The sequence below is a fragment of the Carcharhinus amblyrhynchos genome, chromosome 19, assembly GCF_965287045.1.
Source record: "Carcharhinus amblyrhynchos chromosome 19, sCarAmb.v2.hapA, whole genome shotgun sequence".
Classification (NCBI taxonomy): Eukaryota; Metazoa; Chordata; class Chondrichthyes; order Carcharhiniformes; family Carcharhinidae; genus Carcharhinus; species Carcharhinus amblyrhynchos.
Window position 1 is genome coordinate 42,084,508 of NC_137342.1, and position 21,892 is coordinate 42,106,399.

General features: G+C 44.1%; 1 protein-coding gene across 2 annotated transcripts in view; it reads left to right on the forward strand.

Moving 5' to 3' along the window:
• Window positions 1-21,892, forward strand: part of LOC145355489 (uncharacterized) — a 440,243-nt gene that overhangs the window by 213,237 nt on the left and 205,114 nt on the right. The window contains exon 4 of one of the 2 annotated variants that reach the window (XM_080207658.1): window positions 14,639-14,736. In XM_080207658.1, the coding sequence (XP_080063784.1) occupies window positions 14,639-14,736 (98 nt within the window). Of the gene's footprint in view, window positions 1-14,638; window positions 14,737-21,892 lie in introns of those variants that run through there. The other variant, XM_080207659.1, reaches the window with a different exon arrangement.

Genomic DNA, 21,892 nt, shown 5'->3' on the forward strand with positions numbered 1-21,892 from the left:
ACTGGGGTGGGGGAAACAAATATCCGACTACAGAGGGAGAGTTCAGAAACATGATCGTAATTATGGCTCTCAAAAATGTGAGTTTTTTGCTGAGCAAAGAGAGTTGGAAGAGTGAATTTTATGCAAGGAGTTCAGCAGTCTAGGTAGCTGCAGGTTTTAGCGCCAAAGAGCTGTGGATGTCCAGTCATTAAGTTCATTCAAAGTCAAGGTTGATTGATCTTTTAGACTCTTGGGAATCACGGATCGTGCGAGAAGGTGGAGTTGAGGTAGAAGATGAATAGTCCGTTTGACCAATGAGTGCCCCTGTGATGATAGTGTGCTATTCCTATTTTTATATTTAAGGGGACTGTTTTAAAGTTTTGTTTTTGCACAGGCAGTCAGGTATATTTGATGGAAATGCAGTTCAGATGCTGGAAAGCAAGATAATCATTCATTTTAGCCAAGTAGCATTTACTAAGATAGAGCTAATGGATTTGTGAAAGGAAAGGTCCCCTGGGATTTTTGTTTAAAGGAATGGAAGGTAGGTTAGATTGTCACGTATCCCTGTCAATGTGGTTAATGGGAGGAACAACATTTGTAGCAGAAGGAAAACAGTTTTTGCGTTCTGGCTAGGGTTTGCCTAAAGACAGGTTTGCAGAGATGCTCTGAAACTCAATCTCTCTGAAAGCTTCAAGGCTGTTTATACTCATTGTAGCAAGTATATTTCTCTAACTGTATTTAAAGTGGTATTTGAGTCTGTAAGAAGAATGTTACTTATTTGGAATTGAAGCAGTGTTAAGTTTGAAACTTGAGACATTTCTTTTCACGTTTAAATATTTTTCGATGGGTAATAGTTAAGCTGCTTCATTTTGTGAGAGTTATGGTTAACTCTTATTAAATAAAATTTGTTTTACTACATAAAAAAAAATCCCTATCCTAATTTGTAAGTGGAATTACTCCTGGAGTGAAACATAATAGCGTCACATTTATGTCAAAATAGAATAGTTATTGGGGTCTAGTCTGACTTCCTAATGTAATTTAGGATTCTGATTCAGACCCCAAAAACACCCCCATTCCTTATATTCTTAAATCTTGCCTCACTTTGAAGTTCTCCGTTGGAACTACAGCTCCATATGTTTTCTGAGGCCAATATCACAGACATTTATCATGTTTCAAGTGAGATTATTAATATCTGATTTTTCGTCCAGCGTCCATAATATGGGGAGGGCACAGAAGCTGGGGAACATAGAAACACGGAAAATAGAAGCAGAAGTAGGCCATTCAACCCTTTGAGTATGCTCCACCATTCATTCTGATCATAGAACGTAGAACATAGAAAAACTACAGCACAAACAGGCCCTTTGGCCCACAAGTTGTGCCGAACATGTCCCTCCCTACTAGGCTTACCTATTACCCTCTATCTTACTAAGTTCCATGTACTTATCCAGAAGCCTCTTAAAAGACCCTATCGAATCCGCCTCCACCACTGCTGCTGGCAGCCGATTTCACGCACCCGCCACCGTCTGAGTGAAAAACTTACCCCTGACATCTCCCCTGTACCTACTCCCCAGCACCCTAAACCTGAGTCCTCTTGCGGCAACCACTTCAGCCCTGGGAAAAAGCCTCTGAGAATCCATTCGAGCAATGCCTGTCAACATCTTATACACACACCTCTATCAGATCACCTCTCACCCTTCGTCTCTCTAAGGAGAGAAGGCTGAGCTCTCTCAACCTAGCCTCATAAGGTATGCCACCTCATCCAGGCAACATCTTTGTAAATCTCCTCTGCACTCTTTTTCTATTGCTTCCACATCCTTTCTGTAGTGAGGCGACCAGAACTGAGCACAGTACTCCAAGTGGGGTCTGACCAGTGTCTTATACAGCTGCAGCATTAGCTCCCGACTCCTAAACTCAGTTCCTTGATTGATGAAGGCCAGTACACCATACACCATCTTAACCACATCCTCTACCTGAGAAGCTGATTTGAGTGTCCTATGAACCGGGACCCCAAGAGCCTTCTGATCTTCCACACTGCTAACAGTCTTAACCTTAATACTATATTCCATCATCCTATTTGACCTGCCAAAATGAACCACCACACGCTTTTCTAGGTTGAAGTCCATCTACCATTTCTCTGCCCAGTCTTGCATCCGATCTATGTCTCGTTGCAACTTCTGACATCCCTCCAAACTATCCACAACACCGCCAACCTTTGTGTCATCGGCAAACTTACCAACCCATCCCTCCATTTCTTCTTCCAGGTCATTTATAAAAAATCACAAAGAGCAAGAATCCCAGAACAGATCCCTGGGGCATTCCACTGGTGACCGTCCTCCATGCGGAAAAAGACCCATCTACAACCGTTCTTTGCCTTCTGTGGGCAAGTCAGTTCTGGATCCACAAAGCAATGTCCCCTTGGATCCCATGCCCCCTCACTTTCTGAATAAGCCTTGCATGGGGGGCCTTATTGAATGCCTTGCTGAAGTCCATATAAACCACATCTACTGCTCTTCCTTCATCAATGTGTTTAGTCACACCTTCTAACAACTCAACCAGGCTCGTAAGGCATGATCTGCCTTTGACAAAGCCGTGCTGACTATTTTTGATCATACTATCTCTCCAAATGTTCATAAATCCTGCCCCTCAGGATCTTCTCCACCAACTTACCAACCACTGAGGTTAGACTCATGGCTAATCATCAAAATCAATGCCCTGATCTCTTTGCGCCCCCCGCCCCCCCATATCCTTTGATACCTTTAGTCCCAAGAGCTTTACCTAATTTCTTCTTCTTGAAATCACACAATGCTGCCTCAACTACTTTCTGTGGTAGTGAATCCCACAGATTTACCCCTAGAGAAACAACTGTAACGGTTTCTTCTCACCATTTCCTGGACTCCAACTTTAGTGACTATGTGGCCAAAATGTTGTCTGGCTGTTTTTCTGTTGCTACCTTTCTGAGCCTTCTCCAGTTTGCTCCTGGGTGAAAAGAGGTTCATCTACACTTCCTTAAAATTCGTTCATGGGACAAGGGTATCGCTGGTTGGCTAGTGTTTATTACTCATCCCTAGTTGCCCTTGGAGGGCAGTTGAGAGTCAACCACATTGTTGTGGCTCTGAAGTCACATGTAGGCCAGAGCGGGTAAGGACGGCAGCTCTCCTTCCCTAAAGGACATTAGTGAACCAGGTGTGGGTTTTTCCTGATAACCATGAAACTATTGTTGATTATCAGTAGATTCTTAATTCCGGATTTTTTTTATTGAAATCAAATTCCATCCGCCTGGCAGGATTTGAACCCAGGTCCCCCAGGACATTAGCTGAGTTTCTGGATTAATAGTTGCGATAATATCACTAGGCCATTGCCTCCCTTTGGCGTTTTTTAACAGCGATTTACTGAGATGGTGGACAGTGGTGTGGCAGTTAATGCTCGCTTCCCACTCATCCATGGTGCTGCGCATTGACTGTACAAGCTATTGGGATCCCCGTGTATAAAATCCAGGGTCTAATCACCATATGATCCTGAGGATGGTGCCACTGTTCAGGACATGTGGAAGGATGGCCAAAATGCTTTCGCCAGTTCTGGAATTTAACTTCACAGCTCATGACTAGATGTTGTCAGTACTTATATTGTAACTTCTGCTCTTGTATCAGAGATACATATGTGTTGAATAAATGTCTAAGGCATAAACCTTCCACCATCCATTATATTTTGGTCAGCAAGTGGAAAGACGCAAGTAAAGCCCACTCCAGTGTTGCTGCACCTATCTCTGATCACGCAAAGCGGTTCTAGATTTTTGTTAGTGATGTTCCGCCCCCCCCCCCCCTTGAAACTAAGGAACATCCACCATGACCCACTCAGATATTGCCCCATCTCTTGGCATGAAACCCAAGATATGCATAATGAGATTGGGAGCACATCTCAACAGTTGTGGAGTAATTTCAATTTTATCTGAATCTTGGGTGTTAGGTATCCATTGCATTTTGAAAACCAGACACACTATTAAATCCTCATTTCTGTCACTTTGTAGCCTGGTGGCACAGTGGTTAGCACTCACAGCACCAGGGACCCAGGTTCGATTCCAAGCTCGGGTCACTGTCTGTGTGGAGTATGCACGTTCTCCCTGTGTCTGTGTGGGTTTCCTCGGGGTTCCTCCCACAGTCCAAAAGACGTGCTGGTTAGGAGCATTGGCCGTGCTAAATTCTCCCTCAGTGTATCTGAACAGGCACTGGAGTATGGTGACTGGGGATTTTCACATAACTTCATTGTAGTGTGAATGTAAGCCTACTTGTGACTAATAAATAAATACACTTTTACTCCTTTGAGCCTGGCCACACTCTTTCTCCATCCTCACTTTCTGTCATAACATTCCTTGTCAGTACCCTACCGCCTCTGAAATTAGATAATTTCCACTGATTTAAGTTTCAAACATGGGCTTGAGTGAATCTGCCCAACAGTATACATGAGACCCCTCTCCTGATAGCAACACTAGTACGTTTGGATACTGAACCTGAATTACAGTGAGTGTATTTGAATGTAACTGTGCTGCTTGAGGCCAGTATTTTGGTGAGATTTCTGGAAATGCTGAGAGGAACAGATGGCATTGATTTGAGCAAACCATTTGCCATGCACTTGGGGACAGTTTTGCGAGAACGCCGGTTGAAAATGTGCAGGAATGAGAATGGAATCGGGAGTGTTGAGAGATAGGTGGACTTGAATGATGAAACATTGTCTGCGGGCACGGTTCTAATATCTGTGGATGACAGCATCAAGCCCTAGGAGTGGAAACGTGGAACAGAGTGGCACTGCTGCTTCACAGCTCCAGGGACCTGGGTTCGATTCCCGGCTTGGGTCACTGTCTGTGTGGAGTTTGCACATTCTCCTCGCGTCTGCATGGGTTTCCTCCGGGTACTCTGGTTTCCTCCCAAGTCCAAAGATGTGCGGGTTAGATTGATTGATTGGCCGTGCTGAAATTGTCCCTTAGTGTCCTGAGATGTGCAGGTTGGAGGGGTTAGCGGGTAAATATGTAGGGATGTGGGGGTACGGCCTGGGTGGGATTGTGTTCGATGGGCCAAATGACCTCTTTCTGCATTGTAGAGTTTCTATGATTCTGTGATGGAAATGGATGATGAGACTACCTTTTGAGAGATCAGAGTATTCACCCAGAACCTTCCAACTCTCCTCGGTATTTAACCTCCTGAGGGATTGCGCGATGGGGGCAGACTATTTGAGGCATGAGGAAGGATGAGCAAAATGGGCTTTGTTGTCTGCACAAGTTCTAGAATCTTCTTCACAGTTTATGATCACATGTTGTCAGTATTTATGTTGCAGCTTCTGTCCTTGTTGCAGAGATGTGCGTGCATTTAGAATAAACTCTCTACCAGCCCGGTTAAATTTTAATCGGCAAAGTAAAACTTACTTTTTTGATTTTCTGTAAAATTTGTGGCGTTGCTTTAGTTTCTTGTGGTTATCAGAATGGTAAGCTGCACCGTCATGTTGTGCCGTAGTCTCTCTGCCTTCAGCAGTTGTGTCAGTTTGGTTGGAAGAATAGCGCTGTAAATATTATTGTGATGTTGAGTCATTGGGAGGGGCATTATCACATCTTCAAATCTCACTGTGGTTTAACAGGTCATCAGAGGGGCATCTCCACCACGGGTTATTGCTGGTGCCCGTACATTCTATTTATTTGATGGACTGGGAAAACTGTCACAGTGCAAATATCTGCTTATGGTGACAATGCAGAAGTTAGTGGGGTTTTTTTGGAAACAGAGAACAAGGCCATTCCCTCATCCAGAAATGTAGGACTGGATTGTTCCTCTTTGTTTCCATCACCTCATAACTTCTACTCATGGATTACCACTTTCCAGAACTTAGCCTCCCCTTTGTAGAAAAACAGCAAGGTCTCTGCCAGTTATGTGTTGCAGCGAAACACTTGCTGAAAAGGCGCCATATGTCTTTTTATTCTAACTGTTACCCAGTCTTATCCTTTAGTGCTCAGGTTACCTGGAGCTGAATGGAAAGAAACCCATCAAATGACACATTTACCAACCCTCCAAGATCCCACTAATTTTTTTTCTCTTTTTAAATTCCAGCAGTTGCCCTGGTGTGACTTTAACCCAGATCTCAAAAACATTAATCTGGGCCTCTGATTATTCGTCCAGTGACATTAGATGGACAGGACCAGACTGTCTTGTTATGACTGCCAACAATAATGGAGGATTAATCTGTGCAGTATCATAGAAGATTGGAGCAGGAGGAGGCCATTTGGCCCTTTGAGTCTGCTCTGCCGTTCATCATGATCATAGCTGATCGTCCAACTCAATAGCCTAATACTGCTTTCTCCTCGTAACCTTTGATCCTATTCATCCCAAGTGCCATATCTAGCTGCCTCTTGAATACATTCAATGTTTTGGCATCAACTACTTCCTGTGGTAATGAATTCCACAGGCTCACCACTCATTGGGTGAACCCCAAATATCTCCTCATCATTGTCCTAAATAGTCTAGCCCGAATCTCCAGACTGTGACTCCTGGTTCTGGACTCTCCCACCATCGGGAACATTCTGCTTGCATTGATCCTGTCTAGCCCTGTTAGAATTTTTTAAGTCTGTATGAGATCTCCGCTCATTCGCCTGAACTCCAGCAAAAACAATCGTAACCTAGTTCATCTCTCCTCTTACATCAGACCCGCCATCCCCGAATCAGCCAGGTAAATCTTTGCTGCACGCCCTCAAGAGCAAAAAAATCCTTCCTCAGAAAACAATATTCTAGGTGTGGCCTCACCAAGGCCTTGTATAATTGCAAAAACACATCTGTGTTGCTGTACTCGAAACCTCTTGCAATGATAGGCCGACATACTATTTGTCGCCTTATTGCCCGCTGCACCTGCATGTTTACCTTCAGAGAATGGTGCACGAGGACACCCAGGTCCCTCTGCACACTCCCCGCTCCCAATTTACAGCCATTCAGGTAGTAATCTGCAGCCTTGCTTTTGCTTCCAAAGTGAATAACCTCACATTATCCAAATTATATGGATCTGCCATTGATTTGCCCGCTCCCCCAACCTGCCCAGATCATGTTGAAGAATCTCTGCATCCTCGACACAACTCACCCTCTCACCCAACTTGGTGTCATCTGCAAATTTGAGATGTTACGTTTTGTTCCCTCATCCAAACCATTAATATATATTGTCAATAGCTGCGGCCCCAGCACCAATCCCTGTGGCACCTCACTAGTTACTGCCTGCCAATTTAAAAAGGACCTATTAATTCCTACACTTTGTTTCCTCTGTGCTAGCCAGTTTTTTATCCGTCTCAATACACTTGCCCCAACCTCATGCACTTCAATCTTGCACGATAATCTCTTACGTGGAACTTTGCCAAATGCTTTCTGCAAGTCCAAATATAACACATCAGTCACGCTATATCAAATTCAAAAATAACTCATTGCTGTTCAATATCCTGATGAAGAATATTGTTAAATGATGACTTCATTATTATGCAGCTAAGCCAAAGGTAATGAAATTTATCATGCAAAACCATTTCTGTTCATTACTCCATAATCTGTGCTGATTTATGCCCTGATCAAGCTTGTTCCAATGTCATGAGTGTCCCTGTTAAAGTGTGTTTAACCCTTGATGGTGATTAACTAGCACCCCTGGGCTTACTCACTGTTTGCTGTGTTATATAGATACCCTGTTTTGCAGGGTAAGCTACACCCAAATCTTACTTACAGTCAAAGTATGTGCCACCATAGTGGTTTATTGAGCCGTGCCTGTCCCCTTAATTCTTTAAATCCTTTTTGCTTCATTTATCTGCAGTCGACTTTTCCATTTTTAGTATTTGGCACTGTTCACCATACCTTTGATAATTCCTCCAATTGTTTCTTTCTATGGCCTTTACAATACAAAATGCCACCTCCCACAGCACAAAATATTGTTTGCGCTTCTCACAGAGTATGGAGGGCATGGCATTTGGGACGCAAAATTCCTGATTAAAATAATTTATCATCTTCTGGAATGCAGGCTATGTATCTCCTGGCAATAGGACATTTCTCCATTAGTAATAAGCAATCACTGCCCTTTGTGCTAAGGGTTGTAGTCTGGCAGCATTATTGGAATTGAATGGACTCGATCCCCTTTGAGCCCATGAATTTACAAACCGTCCGAAATGACGGACTGGAAGATTCCGCCTTATGATGGGATGAAACCTCGGTGTGAATGATCTGTAAGATGAATAAATGAATCTTCAGTTGAGACCGACTTGCTGAGGCCAGCAATGACAAGACTGGAAAAAGTGCCCAATTGTCTTTTTAAAATTTATTTGTGGGACATGGGCATCGCTGACTAGACCAGCACTTGTTGTCCATCCCTAGTCGTCTTTGAGAAGGTGGTGGTGAGCTGCCGCCTTGAGCAATTGATACAACCAAGTCGCTTCCTGGACCAGTTGGGAGTCAACCACATTGCTGTGGGTCTGGCGTCACATGTCAGCCAGACCAGATAAAGACCGTAGATTTCCTTCCCTAAAGCACATTAGTGAACTATTTCTTTGAACAGTGGCTTTGACAAAGGGTATCAGCTTTTTTTCTCTCCTTACAGATGCTGTCAAACCTGCTGAGATTTCCTCTTTTGGTTTCATCCGCAGTCATTTGCTTTTATCCAGTGAACCAGATGGGTTTCTCTGACAATCGACAATGATTTCACAGTCATCAGTAGATTCTTAATTCCAGATTTTTAAAAAATTGAATTCAAATTCCACTATCTCTGTGACGGGATTTGAAGCTGGGTTTCCAGAACATCCGCTGAGTTTCTGGAATGATAATTTCGCGATAATATCACAGGTCCATTGCCTCCCCTCTTCTGGAGTTGGGATTAAGGGAAGGCTTAAGTCTGCTGTCAGACATGCTGCACCAGGATTGTCCTGACTGCTAAGTGTGAAATAATAATCTGTCCATCCTGTTCTTCTCATACACCAACCTCCAGCATGCTGGGCACCAAAATAATTTGTGGGGTTCGGTAGTAAAAGCAGTCAGGTATTACTGAGGATAGTTCGCAATGCTTAACAAAAGAAGTAGTAAATTGGAATAAAGTAGTCGCCACTTCCGTTCTGAACTGTGGGAAAATAAAACAGCAGGAGCAGCCTTGTGAACTTTGGATTGTCTGCTGATGATGTGGGAGGCATTTCAAACAACTTTGAAGCTGTGACATTTGATATCTGTGTGACCATTTCTCTAATCACTGTAACTGTGACCACTTGAAGCTGGATCCAAAAGCGTCAGAACTGGAAATGTTTGAATTCTTGTCAGTGACTGCCACATTACCTAGGAGTGAACTCGGGTCCAGCAAGCTCTCCACTGTGCGCTTCAGAGCAGTCATGATTTGGTGAATGCCCCTTTGCATTTTGGACCCTAGCCAGATGGGCCTGGATTTCAGATGGTCCACATGCCTTTGACTTCAGATCTTCACCAGCAGCGGAATTGGGTTTGCACGGTCTACCTTCCAGTCCTTCCCTGCACCAAAAGTGGCTGCGGCGCTGGCCCAGTGGCTGCGGCGCATGGCCTATTGCAGCAGTTGATTGCTCTATCTACTCCCCTGGTGGAACAGGAGTGTGTTTACCCATTGCACTAACCACTTGTAGTACTTTCTCTATTGCTCTCTCTATGATAGTATAATGTACTTATCAATTGAGTAAATAATTACACTCACTAATGTCCGGCTTCTGATTCTTTTCATCAACCACAGCCACTTAAACATAATGGACTCATCAGTGGGGATTTCTGTCTCTTCACTTGTCCAGCAAGCAGGTTGTGAAATGTAAATGCTTCCCTTTGATGTGCAAAATTGGTCAGACTCTGTGAGTTACCTACTGCGGGCTACCTCGTCCCTGACCTGCTCTTGTAGACACTGTTTATATGGCTAATACAGTTTAAGTTTCTGGTCAGCGGTAACCCCCACGATGTTGATAATGGGGGATTTGGCAATATTAATGTCGTTGAATGTTAAGGGGGGATTTTTAGATTCTCTCTTTGGGAGATGGCATTTGTATGGCACAATCATTAATCACCACTTGTCAGCCCAAGCTTGGATATTGTCCAGTTCTTGCTCCATTCAAACATGGACTGCCTCAGTATGTGAGGAATCATGAATTGTGCTGAACATTGTGTGCTCATCAACGAACATCCCCACTCCTGAACTTATGATGAAGGCAAGTCGTTAATGAAACAGCTGAAGATTGTTGGGCCCAGAACACACTCCTGCGGAATTCCTGCTGCGATGTCCTGTGACTGAGATGATTGATCTCCGACCACCACAGCCATCTTTCTTTGTGCTGGATACGACCCCAGCCAATGGAGGGTTTTCCTATGATTTCCATTGACAACAGTTTTGCTCGGGCTCCTTGATGCCACACTTGGTCAAATACTGCCTTGATGTCGAGGGCCGTCACTATCACCTTGCCTTGTCCGTGTTTGAATCGAGGCTGTAAAGAGGTGCAGAGCTGGTCGCTGGTGGAAGCCAAACTAAGCATCAGTGAGCAGGTTTTTGATTGTTTGATTTGATTTATTGTTGTCACATATATAATGAACAGTATTTTTTTTTGCGCACTATACAGACAAAACATAGAGAAGGAAAAGAGAGTGTGCAGAATGTAGTGTTACGGTCATAGCTAGGGTGTAGAGAAAGATCACCTTAATGCAAAGTAAGTCCATGCAAACGGCTGACAGCAGCAGGGAAGAATCTGTTCTTGAGTCGGTTGGTACATGACCTCAGGCTTATATATCTTTTTCCCGATGGAAGAAGGTGGAAGAGACAATGTCCAGGGTCCTTAATTATGCTGGCTGCTTTACCGAGGCAGCAGGAAGTGTAGTCAGAGCCAGTAGATGGGAGGCTGGTTTGCATGATGGATTGGGCTACATTCACAACCTTTTGTTGCTCCTTGTGGCCTTGGGCAGAGCAGGAGATGTAGCAAGCTGTGATTTAACCAGAAAGAATGCTTTCTATGATGCATCTGTAAAAGTTGGTGAGAGTCGTAGCTGACATGCCAAAATTCCTTAGTCCTCTGAGAAAGTAGAAGTGTTGGTGGGCTTTCTTAACTATAGTGTCGGCATGGGGGCACCAGGACAGGTGGTTGGCGATCTGGACACCTAAAAACTTGAAGTAATAACCTTGAAGGTTATTACTGAGCAAGTGCTGTTTGATAGCACTGGTGATGACCCCTTCCGTGATCTTATTGATGATTTGAGAGTAGACTGATAGGGCGGTATTTGGCTGGGTTGGATTTGTCCTGTTTCTTGTGTACAAGGTATATCTGAGCAATTTTCCACCTTTTGGATGCCAGGGTTGTAGCTGTACTGGAACAGTTTGGGAGGGGTGCAGCAGTTCCGGAGCGCGTATCTTCAGTACTATTGCCAGGGACCATTGCCTTTGTAGTATCCAGTGCCCTCAGCCTTTTCCTGATAAATGGAAATGAATTGAATTGGCATCTGTGGAGGGCGAGATGGATCATCCTCTTGGCACTTTCAACTGAAGATTGTGTAAATGCTGCAGCCGTATCTAATAAACTAGGCTTGTACTCGTTAGAAGAATGAGGGGAGATCTCATTGAGACATATAAGATGATGAATGGGATGGATAGGATAGAGGTGGAGAGACTCTTCCCGCTCAAAAAAGACAGTAGGACTAGGGGGCACAGCCTCAAGATAAAGGGGAGGCAGTTTAGAACGGAGTTGAGGAGGAACTTCTTCACTCAAAGGGTGGTGAATCTCTGGAATTCTCTGCCCGTTGAAGTGGTGGAGGCTGCCTCGCTAAATATTTTTAAGAAGCGGGTTGATGGGTTCTTGATAAGAGAGGGGATTAAGGGTTATGGGGAGAGGGCGGGAAAGTGGAACTGAGCCACAACAGATCAGCCATGATCTTATTGAATGGCGGGGCAGGCTCGAAGGGCTAGATGGCCTACTCCTGCTCCTATTTCTTATGTTCTTATGTTCTTATGTACTCTGATGTGCTGGACTGCCCCAGTGTTGTTGATAGGGATATTTGTGGAACTGCAGAGCTTTGATCTGATCCGTTGGTTATGGAATCATTTAGCTCTAGCTATATCTTATTGCTTATGCTGGTTGGCATGCAAGTAGTCTTGTGTTGTGGTGTCAACCTACTGAACCTACATTTTTAGGTGTGCCTGGTGTTGCTCCTGCCATACCCTTCTGTGTTTTCCATTGAACCAGGGCTGATCTTGGTGGTAATGGTAGAGTGAGATGTGCTTGGCCATAAGGTTGCAGACTATGGATAAGTGCAGTTCTGCTGCTGCTCATGTTCCACAACACCTCATGGGTGCCCAAGTTTCTGGATCCATTTGAATTCTATCCCATTTAGCATGATGAGAATGCCACAAGACACTATGGAGGATTTTGTGATGAACCCTGCCAAATGTTCAATGTGAGGGTATCCCAAATCCCAGAAGGGAAACTTGGAGCGCTGGTTCTTAACTCTTTATTCCAAATGGCAGAAATAAAACATGGAAAAAAAAGAGATGAGGAAAGGGGTCAGTCCTGTGGGTAAGGACAGCAGATTTCCTTCCCTAAAGGATGTTAGTGAACCACAGGGCTTTTTATGACAATTGCCAGTGGGTTCATGGTCATCATTGGACTTTTAATTCCAGACTTTTGTCGAGTTTGAATCCGATCATCTGCCGGTGGAGCCCGGGTCCCCACAGTATTACCCAGGGTGTGTGGGCTACTGGTCCAATGACAATGCCACTACGCCACTGCCTCCCCAATGAAGGGGATGCTGTCATCGCCTTTATTTAGCCACAAGCTAGCTCCTGGGCTAATGTGCTTATTTAATAAGAACACTAATCCATTCTCATTAGATAACTGCGATTAGTTATGAAATATTTCATCTGCCTGCCTTAGGTGACACTTTTAAGCAGCCTGTGTTTCACTTTGGAAGAAGCTGTGAATGCTGATTGACTCACGCTTGCAAAGTGCGCATTCCCAGCACACTGGTAGTTTGTTTGAGCAGAGGTGGTGTATCACGCAGTATGAAGTTGGTGATGAGTTGCTGAGACTACATTGGGGGCTCTGTCAAGAGCCAGATTGGCACTGCCAGGGGCACAGGAGGCTTTAACTGTCCATCAAGTAGAATACAGCAGCAGTAATTGCTTGCATTTGTATCACATCTTTTAACATAATTAAGTGCTCTACAGCACTTCCCAGGAGCCTTGTCACTTGATATGAACCAAATGCTCTTTGGTCAGAGAAGCAGGTTTTGAGGAGCATCTTAGAAAGAGAAGTTTAGGGACTGAGTTCCAGTCTTTGGAGACCAGGCAGCCTAACGTATGGTCACCAGTGGCAGAGTGATTAAAATTTAAGGATGTTTAACAGACTGCATTTGGAGAGCCCTTCCTTCACATCGCAGCTTGACTTCACTAATTATTGTACGAAGTTTGTTCTTGTTCATGGCATTTTGTAGAATGCAAGACCTGTATGTGGCACGTGAAAAAACAAAGAATTTCCACAATCACCTGTTCTTAAGCTGTGTCTAATCGTGCATGAATTGAATAGATTGAAAAGTCACTGTGCCTAATAAATCAGTACCATGTTGTCTGCGCTGATTTAACATTCTGGGAGCAATCATTGACCAGGAACTGAACTGGACTAGCCTTAAATACTGTGGCTACCAGAGCAGGTCAGACACTCGGAATTCTGTTGTGAGTAACTCACTCCTGAGACCACCCCCCACCCCACCAAAAAGCCTGTCTGCCACCTACAATGCACAAGTCAGGACTGTGATGGAATACTCTCCACTTGCCTGGATGGGTGCAGCTCAAACCTCACCAGGTTGACACTATCTAAGACAAAGCAATCCATTTGATTGGCACCACATCCACCACCTTCAACATCCACTCCATCCGCAATCGAATCACAGAAATGCAGCATTTACGTCTACAAGATAAACTGTAGGAGTTTACTAATGCTGCTTCAACATATCTTCCAAACCCATGACCACTATCATCTAGAGGGACAAGGGCAGCAGATACATGGGAAAACCACAACCTGCAAGTTCCTCTCCAAGTTGCTCATTATCCTGACTTGGAAATATGTTGTTGTTGTTGTTCTTTCACCGTCACTGGGTCAAAATCCTGGAACTTTCTCCCTACAGCATTGTGGACATACCTACACCATGGAGACTGCATGGTTCAAGAAGGCAGCTCACTACCATCTTCTGATGGGCAATAAATGCTGGCCTTGCCAGTGAAGCCCACATCCTTTGAATGAATAAAAAAATTACCATTTATTTACTTCCTAAGGTATGTTAATAAGTTGGCATGACATTTTCATGAAAATTGGTCTCGGCAGGATGAGTGACACCCATAAATAGAGAGACACACACAGACACGCCGGAGAGAACTTGAGGGGCCGCGTGGCTGTTTTTCATTTCCGTATCTCTCACAATCTCTAAACTTGCAGAATGATGTCTTGGGGAACAATGCCTAGAATTAAACTGCTGTTAGTATTGACCACATTACCGAATGTGGAAATATATCAGTTGCTTTGCTTCTGTGCTGGAAAACTGGAGGTACAAGATAGAAAATCAGAGGAATGCTAAGAATATTTCTGAACCTGTTCTGCAGATGTTAATCTAATGACCTGTCCTGCTTAATTTTATTGCAGGGAAGTATGGGGGAACAAAAGAATTGGATCAGCAAGATCACTTCCCTTAATGAAACAACGAAGGAAAATGAGTCTGTAGCTCCAGGAGTTCCAACCTGGTAAGACTTTGGTATCAACAGAAATCTTAATAGCTTTAGGATCTTTGCTGAGATGTAATTGTCTCTTGAGCTACATCCAGAATGCGATTGTGTTTATTGATCAAGAGCCCATCACTAAACTGTGCCCAAGAATTCCGATCTCCATTGTCATTTTGTGAGTGAATTCTAATCTCCAGAAGTTTTTCAGGACCCGCTGTGTTGCAACCCATTTCCGTCATCCATGCATGATGGTGCCCCATGGACTGTTGAGGCTACAGTTATCAACCTGATCAAAGATACTGTGGGTGAACCTCTCAGAGAGAGAGCAAAACCACTGCGTGTAGTGCTGCAGGTTTCTGACTCATTCTAATCTGTTGTGTTCGTTGGGAATGGAGTTTTAGGATTCATCCATTTAGGATGGGTGACAGCCATTGATGTTTCAGTTGGCAGCTCTCTTGAGGCACATGATTCTGGGTTCAAGTCCCATTCCAGGGTTGACATGCCAGCACAGGACTGGGGGAGTGCCATCTTTCAGGTAAGATGTTAAATGGGAGACTCCATCTGCCTCACCAGGGTAGGTGTAAATGAGCTTGTGGCACTACATCAATGAAGAGTAGGGTAGTTATTCCCTCTGCATTATGAGATAAACAGAGCAGTCAATATGTATGCAGCAAGGTCCCACCAATCGCACGGAGTTGATAATGCTTTTAGTGATGTTGGTGATGGATAAATATGGACAAAGTTATGGTGCAAATCCCCAATCGATATCTCAAATAAATCTAATTGCCTGGTTGTTAGCACACTGCTGAGAGCTTGCTGTGGGCAAGATAGGTTGCTGTATTTCCTACGTTACAACAGGGGGGCTTTGCTGAAAAAAAAACCCAGTGGGAATAAGAGGCACTTTTTCTGAAGGCTTTTGTTTCTACTAATTTTGGGGCAAAATGATTGCAGGAATGTGAAAGCACCAGAATTTGCCAAACCGTGCACAATTTTCTTTTTAGCAAAGGTGAATTGGAAACCTGTTCTATCTCACACAGCTGCTAAGAAATCCCGTAAAAACAGACGCATTTAGCCAGGGACAAAGAAGGGAAATCTGCTTAATACAGGACCTGTATCTTGGGTTTGTCAACATCTGAAATAGATTGTGAGTTAAACATTCTGGATAAGCCCGTCAAAGACACAAGTGAAGTCTTGGATTTAAGGGGTGTCTTGACAAATACATGATGGGAATAGAGGGATATGGTCCCAAGAAGGATAGGGGGTTTTAGTTCAGACGGGCAGCATGGTTGGTGCAGGTTTGGAGGGCCAAAGAGCCTGTTCCTGTGCTGTAATTTTCTTCTTTATTCTTTCAAAACCTTTGGATGTTTAAAAGCACTTTACAACTAGCTGAAGTATTTTTCGAATGTTGCTTTATGAGATAAACAGGGCAGCCAATATGGGTACTCGTTAGAGTTTAGAAGAATGAGGGGAGATCTCATTGAGACGTATAAGATGATGAATGGGATGGATAGGATAGAGGTGGAGAGACTCTTCCTGCTCAGGAAGGACAGTAGGACTAGGGGGCACAGCCTCAAGATAAAGGGGGGGTGGTTTAGAACGGAGTTGAGGTGGAACTTCTTCACTCAAAGGGTGGTGAATCTCTGGAATTCTCTGCCCGTTGAGGTGGTGGAGGCTGCCTCGCTAAATATTTTTAAGACGCGGGTTGATGGGTTTTTGATAAGCGAGGAGATTAAGGGTTATGGGGAGAGGGCGGGAATGTGGAACTGAGCCACGACAGATCAGCCATGATCTTATTGAATGGTGGGGCAGGCTCGAAGGGCTAGTTGGCCTACTCCTGCTCCTATTTCTTATGTTCTTATGTTATGTGTGCAGCAAGATCCTACTAGTGCAGATAATGATTTTAGTGATGTTGGTTATGGATAGCTATGGACTAAGTCATGGTGCAAACCCCGCTAATTCTTCTTTGAACATGTCCCATAGGATCTGTTACGATCACCCCAGAGATTTGGCGGGGTCTTGGTTTTAACATTTCATTCAAAAGACAGCACCTCCCTTGATCCACAATTTCAGGGCTTCGGTGGCATGTCGGTCTAGATTGTGTGCTCAGTTCTCTGGAGTGGGACTTGCCTTCGGTCTCGGGTGAGAGTGCTACCCACTGGAGATAAGAGCTGACATTCACCTTTTAATTAAAGGGTTACAGCTTGCTGTTCTTTGCAAGTTGGGTTGCTTTATCAATGCATATGCAGGGACTGTTTTTGTTTGTCTGAAAAATTGCCTGTTAAAGTTATTAAATTCTACCTGTGGAGGCTTATGGGGATGGAGGAAACTTTGTATCTTTTGACTTGTGGCCTTATTTAACATTTGGAAAAATAATGGATTTCCGTGGCAACGTAGCATCCCGTGTTTGCATTCATCAGTAGAATTGTAATTTGTAGCGCAGCATTGATTTTCTTTTTGATTGTATGTGATGAAGACCACATATTTTCCTCCTATCCCCTCTCTGCAGAGGCAGACTTGTAGCCTTCTCCTGGAGTATTCAAGGCATGCAATTGTGAACAAGCATGTCAGCTCCATCTTTATTAGTGTATCCATTTTTTTTTTGTTGTTTGGTTAACATCTCTGCAGAAAGTCCCAAATGATACATGAAATATTTAGGAAGCAGCGAAGTAACGTGGATCCAGAGGCGGTCAGTCACTGTGGGGAAAGTTGATGCAGGTAAGGGGAGGCAATGTATTGGAAAGGAAGCTGGGTAAACACAAGGCACAAAGGAACTGATGATTATCCTGGTAGAACTTAATGAAAAGGGCTGGGAGCAAGTTGATGAGGAGCATAATCCCCAGCATAGACCTGCTGCTCCGACCTTCAGATGCTGACGGTAACTGTTAACTGTGAACTCCTGACTGCAGGAACACAGAGGAAACATTGAGGTGGAGTGAATTATGCTGTGCTGTACTTCAGCATGTCTCAGTGCCGAAGAATGAATGAATTGCGTTCTCTAGAGCCAAAAGTCATATTGTTTCAGTGTGAGGAGATGTGGAAAAGAAGGAAAAGGCTTGCAGTTAAAGAGGGAAAGCTCATGTTAAAAGAAATTACAATTAAAACGGATATTTTTCAATATGCTACGCGGTGATGTTTTGCGGTGAGAGTTTGCTTATTCCCTCAGTGGAGACGCGTGTGACAAATCGTGGCAGGAATTTTCTGATTGTTCGCGCCAGCAAGAGTTTCCAGTCCTGCTACAGCAAACAGAAGTTTGGCTTGTCGCCAAATTTTCTGTCTTTGCCGCAGAGGAAGCGTGGCGTGATCGCATGTTTGTTCAGAAAGAGAGATTTGGGAGATAGTGTACTAAACGATGCCATGTGATGTTGCCAATTTCAATCACGCTGCACAGTGGCCGCAGTGCATACTGACCTGCGTCTGAAATTCTTGGCAATTTATTACTCAAACCGTTAAAAAAATTCTTAAAAAAATATCTTGGGTTAAGCAAGAGAAGAGTAGAAAGCTGTGAGACCTTTTGAAGTACCAGGGTAGAAGAGATGCAGAGAGGCCAGTCATTTTAGTCTTGCCCTTTTAACTGCTCGGTGACCACATTCAAGAAGTAGCGTTTGGAATGTAGCTACTGTGAATTGCAACTGCCTGTGTTTTCTCCAATGCATTGTAACTGGATGACCAACTCACTGCAGTTTGGGCTTATAAATGAGTGAGATTGAAATTAGAAGCACGGTGAGAACGTTTATCTGAACGTGTGCTGATTTTATGCAGGATTTCACCCCTGTTTGAATGTGCTTCCTTCACTGCAGCTTGAACCCTTGCACCTCAGCAGGAGAAGCCACTTTGGTGTGCATTCGGCTGGGTGAATTGTTTTGAATAATTGATGCCTTGCTCGACATTCGCTCATAATGTGTCTGATCTTTCACTGCGAATCTTAGTTTCTGAGAGGGTGATGGATTTGTGAAGTAACCTCATTTCTGTAAATTCTCCTTTACATTATAAGTTGCACATGTTCAAGTTTTCCATGCTCAGTGCAGTGTACAACATGGAATAATTTTGTGTGGATTCACCGTCCAAGAGCTGAATCATGATTTAAGAAATACTGTGCGCACAATTTGATATTTCAGTATCTGTGCCTGATAAAATGCCATGACAACTGGTACACAATATCTGGTTGTTCCTTTCTGGAATTTGTTAGTGTCACAAGTAGGCTTACATTAACACTGCAATGAAGTTACTGTGAAGATCCCCGAGTCACCACACCCCGGTGCCCGTTCGGGTGCACTGAGGGAGAATTTAGCATGGCCAGTGCCCATAACCAGCACGTCCTTCAGACTGTGGAAGGAAATCAGAGGACCCGGGAGAAACCCATGCAGGCTCAGGAAGAATGTGCAGACTCCATGCAGACAGTGACATGAGCTGGGAATCGAACCCGGGGCCCTGGCCCTGTGAGGCAGCAGTGTTAACCACTGTGCTACTGTGAACAATTGCAGGTTAAACAGTTTTTTTTTCAGTTTAGATGTTTTTCATTTCCTTCAAAATTGCCACCAAAAAAGCAAAACTTGATTTTAAATTACTGAGCAGATAAAACTCAAAGCACTACAGCTTATTCACCCCAATCACTCTGAGGTGCAGTTCTATTGAAATTTGACTGTGCTAAGTGCACATTTTAACCACCAAATGAAACCTTTCGCTGTATAAAGGTTCTTGCAACACGATCTCTTGATGATACTGGGAGGGTCGGGGGTCTGAATGGAACTTCCTGTTTCTACTAAATGAGGAAAGGAGCTGTTCTATCAGCACCACTCAGCTGTAGCCATTTAACCCTCTTATTAACTGCACTTAAAGGCTTAGCAGCTTCTTTTCAAGTTGTAAGTTTATGAAGTTTAAGATATCCCTGTAAGACAGCCCCTCCTTCCTTCAATACTTGACATAACTGACATCTTAGAGTCTCTCCATTTTATTTTATTCATGGGACATGGGAGCTGCTGGCTGGTCAGCATTTATTGCCCATCCCCAGTTGCTCTTGGAGGGCAGTTGAGAGTCAACCACATTGCTGTGGTTCTGGAGTCACATGTAGGCCAGGTAAGGATGGCAGATTTCCTTCCCTAAAGGACATTAGTGAACCAGATGGGTTTTCGACACTGGTTTCGTGGTGTGCAGCAAATTCTGAATTCCAGATATTTTTTATTGAATTTAAATTCCACCACCTGCCATGGCAGGATTCGAATTTGGTCCACAGAGCATAAGCTGAGTTTCTGAATTAATAGTCTAACGATAATAATGTTGTCTAGTTATAGAAACATATAGGAGCAGGAGTAGGTTTTTTGGTCCTTCGAGCCTGCTCCACTATGCAGTACGATCACGGCTGACCTTTTATCTTGTAGCTAAACTTCCACTCTCTCTCTCCATATCCCTGACACCTTGTAGAGTCTAGAAATCCATCTGTTTCCTCCTTAAGTACGTTGTGAATTGGCCTTCCCAGCCTCCTGTGGAGCAGAGTTCCGTAGGATCACCACCCACTGAGGTCTTGCCTCATCTCAATCCTAAATGCCCACCCTGCATACTGACCCCATGTTCTAGACTCAACCCACCACACCCCAGCTCCCCCACAGCAACCAAAAGGAGCAACATTCCCACATCCAGCCCTGTCAGAATTCTAAACCTTTAAATGAAACCCCCTCTCGTTCTTCTAAATTCCAGTTCATTAAGGCCCAGTCTACCCAATCGCTTCCCTTTTGACAATGCTGCCATCCCCGGAATCAATCTTTGTTGTGTTCCCTGAGACCAAAGCTGCACCCAGTACTCCCAGGTGTGGTCTCACCATGGTCCTGCAATGGTCCCTTAATCCTGTACTCAGGTCCTTTTGCATTGAAAACCAACATAACACTTGCATTCCGTATCAATCACAAATAGCCACAGGTTTGTTCATTCTGGAACCTGTCCAGAATAATTCCTGACAGCCTGGAAGTTGCTTATTATTCATTTGGGAATTTGTTTGGGTATTTTATTCCCATTGTGGAACTGAAATTGGAATACTGTGGATCGTTTCAGTCCTGTTATCTAAGGAAAGATTCCCTGGCATTGGAGACAGTCCAGAGAAGATTCACCAGGTTGATCCCGAGTGTGTAGGGATTTTCTTATGAGAGGTTGAACAGGTTGGGTCAGCACTCATTGGTGTTTAGAGGAATGCGAGACAACCTTATTGAAACATATAGGATTGATAGAACAGACCCTGAGAGGTTGTTTCCCCTTGTGGGAGAGTCTAGGACCAGAGGGCATTACGTCAGAGTAAGAGTCGCCCATGTAACACTGAAACGAGGAGGAATTTCTTCTCAGAGGATAGTAAAACTATGGAATTTTTTTTTACCACAAAGAGCTGTGGAGGTTCTGTTGCTGAGTATGTTTGAGGTGGAGATGGACAGACTTTTAATGTTTAGAGATTCGAGGGTTATGGGGCTAAAGTGAGAAAGTTGTGGATTATCGTATCTGTTCAATCATGATCTTGTTGAATGACGGAGTAGACGTGAGGGGCTGAATGGCCTGCTTCTGCTCCTACATCTTATGGTCTTATGAAGTTCTTCCAGTCCTTAAATATAACAGTGATCATAGTTAACTTTGGCAGTGAACAAGAGACTAAAAGGTGAATACACACTTTGTTAATTCTAGATGGAGCAGACTTGATGGACTAAATGATCCACCAAGGCCTTGAATTTTCTTATTGTCAAGAAGAATGCTGGCACAGTGGCACTGCCTCACAGCATCAGGGAGCTGGGTTCGATTCCAGCCTTGGGTAACAGTGTGAAGTTGGCATATTATCCCCGTGTCTGCATGGGCTTCCTCTGGCTGCTCCAGTTTTCTTCCAAGTCCAAAGACGTGCAGGTTAGGTGGATTGAGCAAGCTAAGTTGTCCAAAGATGTGTAGGTTGGGGGGGATTAGCCCTGATTAAATGTGAGAGGCGAGGGTGGAGGGGAGAGCCCGAGTGGGATGCTCTGACAGAGAGTTGGTGCAGACTCAGTGGGCCAAATGGCCTATTTCTATGCTGTTGGGACTCTGATAGAGGTTAGAAAAATTCTCACTATCCCTGCAATACCCCCAGCCCTCGAATAAGAGAATGCACCCTTTGTAAAGGAGCCAGATTGCTTTCTATTGACTCAAGGGATTGAACGTATCAGTGTTGCTCAACTTA